This window comes from Schistocerca gregaria, chromosome 1 (genome assembly GCF_023897955.1).
Source record: "Schistocerca gregaria isolate iqSchGreg1 chromosome 1, iqSchGreg1.2, whole genome shotgun sequence".
Lineage (NCBI taxonomy): Eukaryota > Metazoa > Arthropoda > Insecta > Orthoptera > Acrididae > Schistocerca > Schistocerca gregaria.
The window spans coordinates 305686363-305699145 of record NC_064920.1 but is presented as its reverse complement, the minus strand read 5'-3'; the positions used below and the strand labels follow the sequence as shown (position 1 = coordinate 305699145).

The following is a 12783-nucleotide window of genomic DNA, read 5'->3' as shown; positions in this document are numbered from 1 at the left end:
TGAGCATATCTGGAATTCTGTTCAGAAAATATCTACAACCCCCGGTAATCTTACGGAACAATCCTGCAGGATGCATGGCGTCAGTTCCCTCCAGAACTACTTCAGAAATTAGTCGAGTCCATGTCACGTCGTGTTGTGGCAATTCTGCGTGTTCGCGGGCCCCCTAGGCTGGTGTACAAGTTTCTTTGGCTCTTCAGTGAATGAGAGACTTAAGTACACTGATCATTCTGTTCCTTCGTCAGTGCCCGAAGATTTTTTTGATATACTAATCAGTTAGATTAGAAACGCTCTCCCCTCCCGTCCTTGCGACATACGTCACGCACTCAAGGAATCTTCAGTCCTGTCCCGGCTGCAGCAGCGGGCACGCAGGACGCTGATGCTAGCAGTCAAGTGCTGGGCTTGCGGCAAGCGGCCTCACCTCGCTGTCGTGTACCAGGAAGCCCGTGCCCAGGACAACGCAGCGGTCCACATAGGCTCCGGAGCAGGCAACGCCCCTGTCGCTGCGAAAGCTCACTTTCGGTTTGATGATTTTTGGCCAGTCCATGGACTTCCAGCTGGACAACAGTAGTGCTTTGTCCTTAATTGACGAGGACACGTAGTGCCGATTAAGCAGTTGACTGTCCCAGACTATATTTTGCCATTACTTACGGTTATTTTCGTAGTTTTTGTCCTCATCTCCGTGTTCATCTTTTGTTGAAACAAACAAAAATCATAAATGTTTTGACGAACTACACTCGCAAGCTACACCTTTTTGAACATCATGAAGCACAGTGTTTATGTTGCTGATGCGTGTTTGTTGCCTGTTGACATCCACGTATTTTCTTGCCCCATCCGGTGCCTAATTTGAACATTGTTTACTTCCTTCCTCTGTTTCTCCTGATACCTGCCCCCTTCTCTCTCTCTTTCTCTTGTGTGTGTGTGTGTGTGTGTGTGTGTGTGTGTGTGTGTGTGTGTGTTGTAAATGGTGTAATATTGCACAGCGTAGTGAATTCATTTATAATCTGTTTCCCTTCGCCGGCCGATGTGGCCGTGCGGTTCTAGGCGCTTCAGTCTGGAACCGCGTGATCGCTACGGTCGCAGGTTCGAATCCTGCCTCGGGCATGGATGTGTGTGATGTCCTTAGGTTAGTTCGGTTGAATTAGTTCTAAGTTCTAGACGACTGATGACCTCAGAAATTAAGTCGCATAGTGCTCAGAGCCATTTGAACCATTTCTTTTGTTTCCCTTCAATTATTGCCGTCTGTGCGTGGCAGCTTTCTTCTATAGAAGTTTTTGATACAGGCTTTGACTGAATTTCAGCACTTTTAAATGTGTATCTGTGTTATTTGGCTGTTGGCTCTGAGTTACTAAGTACCCATAAAATTTACTATGTGACCTGTTATTTTTAGGGCTCCTAGCTGTTCCCAAAATATGGTTTAAAAATTTGTGTTTGTCATATGTATACTGACTGACAAGTGTTGCATGTAAGTTGGTTTATACCTGCACCTATTGAATTTTTTTCCTGTAATCTAAGTTTTCTCTGTGTGGTGTTGTCTATTGTGTAACCTATTTGAAGTCCCTGTTTCTTTACAATGTTGCCTGTTCTGTGAACTATCTAAACAACATAGGTAAGAATATGCCATTTTACTTTGTGTGTAGATTCTTGTTCTGTTGTGTCGTATGTGGTGCTGTTGCCTATGCACTGAAATAATGTTTGAGCACCTTTTCGAATAACACGCGGAACTACAGCGGATAGACAAAAATATGAAAACGCGGCGAGAAATTCACGCTTGACCATAAATGCAGATGCTAGCCAGCCTGTAAGTTGCGCTGTTGTGCTTGACGACGGATGTGCTGCGTCATCTATACGTCGCAGTTATCAGTAAAGATCAAAACACTGTTCTTTGTAGTTGTGAGTGCATAATGTCGGAGCTAAGTGAATTCGAAAGTGGGCAGTTGTTGGTGTTCTTACTGTGCGTACTTCCGTAACCAACGTAGCCGACGTGTTTGATGTTTCAAGAGGCACCAATCGGAAACTTATACCGTATACAGGGAAAGAGGAAAAACATCATATCCTAAGTGATAACGCGGACGGAAGTGGGTCCTGAGTAATCGCGACAAACGGTGATTGAAGAGGATTGTGAGGAGGAGTCACTGCATGTGGCACTCGCGAACCACGTCACCACCAATGCAACAGAAAGGGAGCCCCATAAGCAGGGAATTCCATGGTCAGCTGGATTTCCAAAACCCTCTCATCAGTGATTCAAGTGCCCGTGAAAGGAGAACGTGCTGTCGAAGCCGTAAAACATGGACTATGAAGCAGTGGAGGAATGTAATTTGGTCGGATGAGACTTGTTTTACGTTGTTTCCCACTTCTGGCTGAATTTGCGCCCTAAGAGTGAAACATTGTGGGGTTCTGTTGCGATTTTGGCAGGAATATCGTGGTATTCCATGGTTCCCCTCGTTATTCTTCAAGATTAGAGGCCGCGCGGGGTAGCCGCCCGGTCTGAGGCGTCTATCGCGATCCGCGCGGCTCCCCCCTCGTAGGTTCGAGTCATTCCTCGGGCAAGGGTCTGTGTGTTGTCCTTAGCGTAACTTAGTTTAAGGTAGATTCAGTGGTGTGTAAGCTTAGCGACCGATGACCGCAGCAGTTGGTCCCATAAGACCTTGCCACAAATTTCCAATTTCCCTGGTCAGATGGCTGTGAAGAGTTATCTTTATTTATATCTACATTAAAATTTTGCGTTTCACAATTAAGTACCTGGGAAAGGGTACTTCGAATCACCTTTAGGCTGTTACTCTACCGTTCCAATCTCTAAGAGCGCGTGGGAAAATCGTATCTTTAAATCTTTCTGCACGGGCTCTGATTTCTCTTATTTTATTACGTTAATCATTTCTCCCTATAGGATGGCGACAGTAAAACTTTTTCACATTCAGAGGGGAAAGTTGGTGATTGCAATTTCGTTAAAATATTTCGCTGCATCTAAAATCTACTTTATTTTAATGATTACGCCGCCAGGTTGTGTATCATATTCTTGACATTCTTTCCCATCTTTCGGTATAATACAAAACGAACCGTCTTTCTTTGGACTTTTTGGATGTTCTCCATGGATCCTAACTTTTAAGGATACCATACTACACAGCAATATCCTAGCGGAGGACAAACAAGTGTTGAGCATGCAGTCGCTTCAGTAGACCTTTTCATCATCTAGTGTTCTGCGAATAAAGCGCAGTCTTTGGTTTACCCTCCCCATAACATTACCTATGAGATCGTTCCAATTTTAGCTGTTCGTAATTTTAATTCAAAGGGATTTAGTCGAATTTACAGCCTTTAGATTTGAGTGATTTATTGTGTATTTGAAATTTAACGAATTCCTTTCTGTACTCATGTGGATGACCTCATACTTTTCCTTATTCAGAGACAATTGCAGCTTTTCGCACCATCCAAATATCGTATCTGAATCATTTTGAAATTGGTTTTGATATTCTGATGACTTTAACAGACGATAAATGACAGCATCATATGAAAGCAATGTAATCGGTCTGCTCCGAACGACGGTACTGGGCACTACGCACTGTAGACTGAATGATTAGCTCAAGCCCCCACGTGCTACGGCACCAAAATACATATATTCGTTACACTCAACATTTAGCTTAATTGAACGCCCCAGAGACGTGGCTGGTCTCAATGTTTGGCTACGTTTTTAGTCACAGTGTAACAGCGCACATCTGTCGTAAACTCAATTTTCAAGCTGAAATAAAATTATAAAAAACAATAAAGGCAGTTTTTGCGGTGAGATTTAAAAAATATTGAGTCACTCACGTTGATTTATAATTTGAACGAGTAGTTTATTCCTATTTTTCCACGAATAATCTTCAATATATTGACTAAACACTGCAGTCTGAGGGGCTTTTACGTAAGGGCGGCCATTAATAACAGAAGCTACAATACTCCATTATAAAATTCATATGTCGCGTTCAAGGCTCTCGATAGTCTGTTCACAGTTCACAAACTACACTTTTGTCTGCTGCCCTAAAGCACTATATTGCATTCAACTTGATCGTTCTAGAACGTCGCTGCACAGGCCTACATACGTGTCCGCGATCGTGGCTACCAACCCACTACTACCCCAGATGCGCGGCACGTCCGGCTCTTAGCGTCGCTCAAACTCTACTACCCTCAAAGATGGCCGCCCGATGCACCATCGAAGCGATTGCCTAAACTCTAAACAATGTTTGACAAAAAATGACGAATATTCTAAAACTAAACACAAAAACACATATGATACATTGAAAAATATGGAAATTTTCCGAGCAATAACTATTTAAAGTCTAATCTTTCGTATATGCCACCGTTTTTTCACAAATAATGTTCTTGCCGCGTGATTTTGCTTTTCCCGGATTTTTTATATTAAACATAAATAAACGAAGAAACTTACTCACCTACCTTTTTAAACTAGTTTCGTCTCTTTAAACTTATTTATTACCAAAAACACATTTTCTCTCAGTCGAATCCCATATTCCGGCCTCTCATTCAAGAATGGCACATGTTCTGTTAAATCGGCCGTGATTGCTCGATACTCTATTAGCCGTATCCGTAGACATTTTATTTATATTAATATGCCAAAGCATTGCCGAGATATTAGCTTTTGAATTTTCATAAATTTACAATTTTTCAGACAACAATAACTTTTAAACTATTATATATTTTTGTGGCTTGTCTAGATAATTTAGCCCACCTCCATTGTCTGATACTGTGTTGTATAGTAAGGATTCGAAGTTGAATGACTGTAGGAGGACACAAGGCGACTTACACAACATTTCTAGATCGCGTGATGAATGGCAGCTAGCTCAAAATGAGGGGAAAATATAAGTCAATGTCGATGAGTAGGAAAAGGAAACCCGTAATGTTCAGATACAGCATTAGTAGTGTCCTACTTCATACAGTGACGTCGTTTAAATATCTGGATATAACGCTGCAAAGCGATATGAAATGAAACGAGTATATGAAGATTGTGGTAGCAAAGGGGAATGGTCGACTGCGGTTTATTGGGATAATTATAGGAAAGTGTGTTTCATCTGTAAAGGAGACGCCGGTGCGACCTATTTTTGAATACAGCTTGAGTGTTTGGGATCCGTACCAGATCGGATTAAAGGAGGGCATCGAAGCAATTCAGAGACTGGATGCTAGATTTGTTACTGGTAGATTCGAACAAAACGCAAGTGTTATGCAGATGCCCTGGGAACTCAAACGGGAATCCGTGGAGGAAAGGCGACGTTCTTTTCGAAGAAGACTATTGAGAAAATTTAGAGAGCGGTATTTGAAGCTGACTGCAGAACGATTCTGTTGCCTCCAGCACACACTGCGTGTTAGGACCACAATGATAAGGTACGAGAAATTAGGACTTATGGGGAGGCATATAGATAGCCGTTTTCCCCTCGTTCTATTTGCGAGTGCAAGAAGAAAGGAAATGGCTAGTAGTGGTATGGAATACTCTCCGCCACGCTCCGTGAGGTAGACTGCGGAGTATCGATGTAGCGGGTGATCAAAAAGTCAGTACAAATTTGAAAACTGAATAAATTACGGAATAATGTAGAGAGAGAAGTACAAATTGACACACATGCTTGGAATGACACGGGGTTTTATTAGAACCAAATAAATACAAACGTTCAAAAAATGCCGACAGATGGCCCTTCATCTGATCAGAATAGCAATAATTAGCATAACAAAGTAAGACAAAGCAAAGATGATGTTCTTTACAGGAAATGCTCAATATGTCCACCATCATTCCTCAACAATAGCTCTAGTCGAGGAATAATGTTGTGAATAGCACTGTAAAGCATGTCCGGAGTTACGGTGAGGCATTGGCGTCGGATGTTGTCTTTCAGCATCCCTAGAGATGTCGGTCGATCACGATACACTTGCGACTTCAGGTAACTCCAAAGCCAATAATCGCACGGACTGAGGTCTGGGGACCTGGGAGGCCAAGCATGACGAAAGTGGCGGTTGAGCACACGGTCATCACCAAACGACACGCGCAAGAGATCTTTCACGCGTCTAGAAATATGGTTTTTTTTGTTCTAATAAAACCTCATGTCATTCCAAGCATGTGGGTCAATTTTTACCTCCCTATGTACACTATTCAGTGGTTTATTAAGTTTTCAAATTTATACCGACTTTTTGATCACCCGGTAGATGCAAGATCGTCGCTACTTGAACTTGCCATTATTTGCATGAAAAATTGTGTAAGATTGCTTATAAACCATAGAGGAGCTGCATTTATTCCGAGACGACTGTTTGGAATGCCAACGGTTTTCAGACCGATGAGGCATGGTTATGTGTTGTGCTTTCTTCGTGTTGCCACGATATCTTGGGCAGTGAATGCTGTGACGTGAGGCGGCCACGCTGTTGCAGCGGCCGCCGAGGTGTCGGTGGCTTCGGAGTGCGCGGCGCGGCAGCTGGCGGACGGCGTGGTGTGCGTCTGCAACGCCACCTTCTGCGACGAGCCGGGCGCGCCGCAGCCGCCGCCAGCCGGGAGCCTACTCCACGTGCTCACCACCAAGGCGGGCGCCCGCTTCCAGGAGCAGATCGTCTCCTTCCAGGAGGCCGGCCAGGGTGAGCTGCTTCTCGTCCACTTCCCCGTTATTTTACTCTTAAGTTGAAGTTGCCGCGTTAAAACCGTTCTATAGGTTATAAACAGCTTTACTTTTTATAATCCATATGTAGGTTCTAACATTGCAATTGCTTTAGTACAGTGGAGTGTAAGAACAGAAAGAAATCCGGTAGTCTGCGTGCCAACTCATCGTGCAGTTCAGACCAGCTACGGCAGCACAAAGAAAACGCTGGTCAGCCTCTAGTCGAACTGCAGCAGTGCCATTACGACTACAGTGTAACACGTGCTCGAACGCTCCCTCTGTTCTGCAGTCTTCCTCACACGATTTTGCATAAACTATTCATTAAAAAGTAATATTTACTTCACACATAGCTTTATATGTCAGCCTTATAGTGAACTGCCAATCATCTTGCCAATGGTCATGTTGTTGTTGTTCTTGTGGTCTTCAGTCCTGAGACTGGTTTGATGCAGCTCTCCATGCTACTCTATCCTCCGCAAGCTTCTTCATCTCCCAGTACCTACTGCAACCTACATCCTTCTGAATCTGCTAAGTGCATTCATCTCTTGGTCTCCTTCTACGATTTTACCCTCCATGTGGCCCTCCAATACTAAACTGGTGATCCCTCGATGTCCTACCAACCGATTCTTCTAGTCAAGTTGTGCCACAAATTTCTCTTCTCCCCAATTCTGTTCAGTACCTCCTCATTAGTTATGTGATCTAACCATCGAATCTTCAGCATTCTTCTATAGCACAACATTTCAAAAGCTTATATTCTCTTCTTGTCCAAGCTATTTATCGTCCACATTTCACTTCCATACATGACTACACTCCATAGAAATACTTTCAGAAACGATTTGCTGACACTTAAATCAATACTCGATGTCTTCTTCAGAAACGCTTTCCTTGCCATTGCCAGTCTACATTTTATATCCTCTCTACTTCCACCATCCTCAGTTATTTTGCTCCCCAAATAGCAGAACTCCTTTACTACTTTAAGTGTTTCATTCCCAAAGCTAATTCCCTCAGCTCCACCCGACTTAATTCGACTACATTCCATTATCCTTGTTTTGCTTTTGTTGACGTTCATCTTATGTCCTCCTTTCAAGACACTGTCCATTTCGTTCAACTGCTCTTCCAAGTCCTTTGCTGTCTCTGACAGAATTACAATGTCATCGGCGAACCTCAAAGTTTTTATTTCTTCTCCATGGATTTTAATACCTACTCCGAACTTTTCTTTTGTTTCCTTTATTGCTTGCTCAATATACTGGGAGGGGCTACAACCCTGTCTCACTTCCTTCCAAACCACTGCTTCCCTTTCATACCCCTCGACTCTTATAATTGCCATCTGCTTTGTGTACAAATTGTAAATAGCGTTTCGCTCTCTGTATTTTACCCCTGCCACCTTCAGAATGTGAAAGAGAGTATTGCAATCAACATTGTCAAGAGCTTTCTCTAAGTTTACAAATGCTAGAAACGTAGGTTTGCCTTTCCTTAATTTTCTTCTAAGGTAAGTCGTAGGGTCAGCATTGCCTTACGTGTTCCAACATTTCTACGGAATCCAAACTGATCTTCCCCGAGGTCGGGTTCTACTAGTTTTTCCATTCGTCTGTAAGGAATTCGCGTTAGTATTTTGCAGCTGTGACTTATTAAACTGATAGTTCGGTAATTTTCACATCTGTCAACACCTGCTTTCTTTGCGATTGGAACTATTACATTCTTTTTGAAGCCTGAGGGTATTTCGCCTGTCTCATACATCTTGCTCACTAGATGGTAGAGTTTTCTCAGGACTGGCTCTCCCAAGGCCGCCAGTAGTTCTAATGGAATGTTGTCTACTCCCGAGGCCTTGTTTCGACTCAGGTCTTTCAGTGCTCTGTCAAACTCTTCGCGCAGTATCGTATCTCCCATTTCATCTTCATCCTCTTCCATTTCCATAATATTGTCCTCAAGAACATCGCCTCTGTATAGACCCTCTATATACCCCTTCCACCTTTCTGCTTTCCCTTCTTTGATTAGAACTGGGTTTCCATCTGAGGTCTTGATATTCATACAAGTGGTTCTCTTTTCTCCAAAGGTCTCTTTAATTTTCCTGTAGGTACTATCTATCTTACCCCTAGTGAGATAAGCCTCTACATCCTTACATTTCTCCTCTAGCCATCCCTGCTTAGCCATTTTGCACTTCCTGTCGATATCATTTTTCAGACGTTTGTAGTCCTTTTTGCCTTCTTCATTTACTGCATTTTTATATTTTCTCCTTTCACCAATTAAATTCAATATTTATTCTGTTACCCAAGGATTTCTACTGGGCCTCGTCTTTTTACCTTCTTGATCCTCTGCTGCCTTCACTATTTCATCCCTCAAAGCTACCCATTCTTCTTCCACTGTATTTCATTCTCTCATTCCTGTCCATTGTTCCCTTACACTCTCCCTGAAACTCTGTACAATCCAGGTTCCATCTCCTTAAATTCCCTACCTTTTTGCAGTTTCTCCAGTTTTAATCTACAGTTCATAACCAATAGATTATGGTCAGAGTCCACATCTGCCCCTGGAAATGTCTTACAATTTAAAACCTGGTTCCTAAATCACTGTCTTATCATTACATAATCAATCTGATACCTTATCTCCAGGGTTCTTCCATGTACACAGCCTTCTTTCATGATTCTTAAACCAAGTGTTAGCTATGATTAAGTTATGCTCTACGCAAAAGTCTACCAGGCGGCTTCCTCTTTCATTTCTTAGCCCCAATCCATATTCACCTACTATGTTTCCTTCTCTCCCCTTTTCCTACTCCTGAATTCCAGTCACCGATGGCTGTTAAATTTTCGCCTCCCTTCACTATCTGAATAATTTCTTTTATCTCATCATACATTTCATCAATTTATTCATCATCTGCACAGCTAGTTGGCATATATAGGTCAGGAGTTCACTACACTCAGCTGGCGGCTACACGGGTAGCGGAGGCTGTGTGGCGTGGACTGGGCGGTTTTTTAGGTTAGAAGGCCTCGGGAAAGTGCGGGATGGGCTGCAATGTCAAAGGGTGCTTGGCAATTACAGGACGTGCTTGGATCAAGGAACAGTCGGAATTATAGTTGTAAATTGTTGTAGTTGCGCTGGAAAAGTCCCTGAGCTTCAAGCGCTAATAGAAAGCACAGAAGCTGATATCGTTATAGGTACAGAAAGCTGGCTAAAGCCTGAAATAAGTTCTGCAGAAAATTTTACGAAGTCTCAGACGGTGTTCAGGAAAGATAGATTAGGCAGAATTGGTGGTGGAGTGTTTTCGTCTGTCAGTAGTGGTTTATCTTGTAGTGAAGTCAAAGTAGATACTCCGTGCGAATTGGTATGGGTGGAGGTTATACTTAACAGCCGAATTAAGTTAATAATTGGCTCCTTCTACCGACCCCCAGACTCCGATGATACAGTTGCGGAACAGTTCAGAGAAAGTTTGAGTCTCGTAACAAATAAATACCCCACTCATACGGTTATAGTTGGTGGGGACTTCAACCTACCCTCGGTATGTTGGCAAAAATACTTGTTCAAAACCGGTGGTAGGCAGAAAACGTCTTCCGAGATTGTCCTAAATGCATTCTCCGAAAATTATTTCGAGCAGTTAGTCCACGAACCCACGCGAATTGTAAATGGTTGCGAAAACACACTTGACCTCTTGGCCACAAACAATCCAGAGCTGATAGAGAGCATCATGACTGATACAGGGATTAGTGATCACAAGGTCATTGTAGCTAGGCTCAATACCATTTCTTCCAAACCCATAAGAAACAAACGCAAAATAATTTTATTTAAAAAAGCGGATATAGTGCCACTAGAAGCCTTCCTAAAAGACAATTTCCATTCCTTCCGAACTGACTATGCGAATGTAGACGAGATGTGGCTCAAATTCAAAGATATAGTAGCAGCAGCAATTGAGAGATTCATACCTCATAAATTGGTAAGAGATGGAACGGATCCCCCGTGGTACACAAAAAAGGTCCGAACGCTGTTGCAGAGGCAACGGAAAAAGCATGCGAAGTTCAGAAGAACGCGAAATCCCGAATATGGGCTAAAATTTACAGACGCGCGAAATTTGGCACGTACTTCGATGCGAGATGCCTTTAATAGGTTCCACAACGAAACATTGTCTCGAAATTTGGTAGAAAATCCGAAGAAATTCTGGTCGTATGTAAAATACACAAGCGGCAAGACGCAGTCAATACCTTCGCTGCGCAGTGCCGATGGTACTGTTATCGACGACTGTGCCGCTAAAGCGGAGTTATTGAACGCAGTTTTCCGAAATTCCTTCACCAGGGAAGACGAATGGAATATTCCAGAATTTGAAACACGAACATCTGCTAGCATGAGTTTCTTAGAAGTAGATACCTTAGGGGTTGCGAAGCAACTCAAATCGCTTAATACGGGCAAGTCTTCAGGTCCAGATTGTATACCGATTAGGTTCCTTTCAGATTACGCTGATACTATAGCTCCCTACTTAGCACTCATATACAACCGCTCGCTCACCGATAGATCTGTACCTACAGATTGGAAAATTGCGCAGGTCGCACCAGTGTTTAAGAAGGGTAGTAGGAGTAATCCATTTAACTACAGACCTATATCATTGACGTCGGTTTGCAGTAGGCTTTTGGAGCATATACTGTATTCAAAAATTATGAACCACCTCGAAGGGAACGATCTATTGACACGTAATCAGCATGGCTTCAGAAAACATCGCTCTTGTGCAACGCAGCTAGCTCTTTATTCGCACGAAGTAATGGCCGCTATCGACAGGGGATCTCAAGTTGATTCCGTATTTCTAGATTTCCGGAAAGCTTTTGACACCGTTCCTCACATCTACATCTACATCCGTACTCCGCAAGCCACCTGACGGTGTGTGGCGGAGTGTACCCTGAGTACCTCTATCGGTTCTCCCTTCTATTCCAGTCTCGTATTGTACGCGGAAAGAAGGATTGTCGGTATGCTTCTGTGTGGGCTCTAATCTCTCTGATTTTATCCTCATGGTCTCTTCGCGAGATATACGTAGGAGGGAGCAATATACTGCTTGACTCTTCGGTGAAGGTATGTTCTCGAAACTTTAACAAAAGCCCGTACCGAGCTACTGAGCGTCTCTCCTGCAGAGTCTTCCACTGGAGCTTATCTATCATCTCCGTAACGCTCTCGCAATTACCAAATGATCCTGTAACGAAGCGCGCCGCTCTCCGTTGGATCTTCTCTATCTCTTCTATCAACCCTACCTGGTGCGGATCCCACACTGCTGAGCAGTATTCAAGCATTGGGCGAACAAGCGTACTGTAACCTACTTCCTTTGTTGTCGGATTGCATTTCCTTAGGATTCTTCCAATGAATCTCAGTCTGGCATCTGCTTTACCGACGATCAACTTCATATGATCATTCCATTTTAAATCACTCCTAATGCGTACTCCCAGATAATTTATGGAATTAACTGCTTCCAGTTGCTGACCTGCTATTTTGTAGCTAAATGATAAGGGACCTATCTTTCTATGTATTCGCATCACATTACACTTCGCTACATTGAGATTCAATTGCCATTCCGTGCACCATGCGTCAATTCGCTGCAGATCCTCCTCTCACAAGCGACTTCTAATCAAGCTGCGGAGCTATGGGGTATCGTCTCAGTTGTGCGACTGGATTCGTGATTTCCTGTCAGGAAGGTCGCAGTTCGTAGTAATAGACGGCAAATCATCGAGTAAAACTGAAGTGATATCAGGTGTTCCCCAGGGAAGCGTCCTGGGACCTCTACTGTTCCTGATCTATATAAATGACCTGGGTGACAATCTGAGCAGTTCTCTTAGACTGTTCGCAGATGATGCTGTAATTTACCGTCTAGTAAGGTCATCCGAAGACTAGTATCAGCTGCAAAGCGATTTAGAAAAGATTGCTGTATGGTGTGTCAGGTGGAAGTTGACGCTAAATAACGAAAAGTGTGAGGTGATCCACATGAGTTCCAAAAGAAATCCGTTGGAATTCGATTACTCGATAAATAGTACAATTCTCAAAGCTGTCAATTCAACTAAGTACCTGGGTGTTAAAATTACGAACAACTTCAGTTGGAAGGACCACATAGATAATATTGTCGGGAAGGCGAGCCAAAGGTTGCGTTTCATTGGCAGGACACTTAGCAGATGCAACAAGTCCACTAAAGAGACAGCTTACACTACACTCGTTC

At 43.1% G+C, this 12783-nt stretch overlaps 1 protein-coding gene across 1 annotated transcript in view; it reads left to right on the top strand.

Annotated features, from left to right (window-relative positions):
* The window catches only part of LOC126342759 (lysosomal acid glucosylceramidase-like), a 170938-nt gene that overhangs the window by 17320 nt on the left and 140835 nt on the right, over positions 1-12783 (top strand). Inside the window, exon 2 of the mRNA XM_050001882.1 lies at positions 6394-6594. Within this exon, the coding sequence (XP_049857839.1) occupies positions 6394-6594 (201 nt within the window). The remainder of the gene's footprint in view (positions 1-6393; positions 6595-12783) is intronic.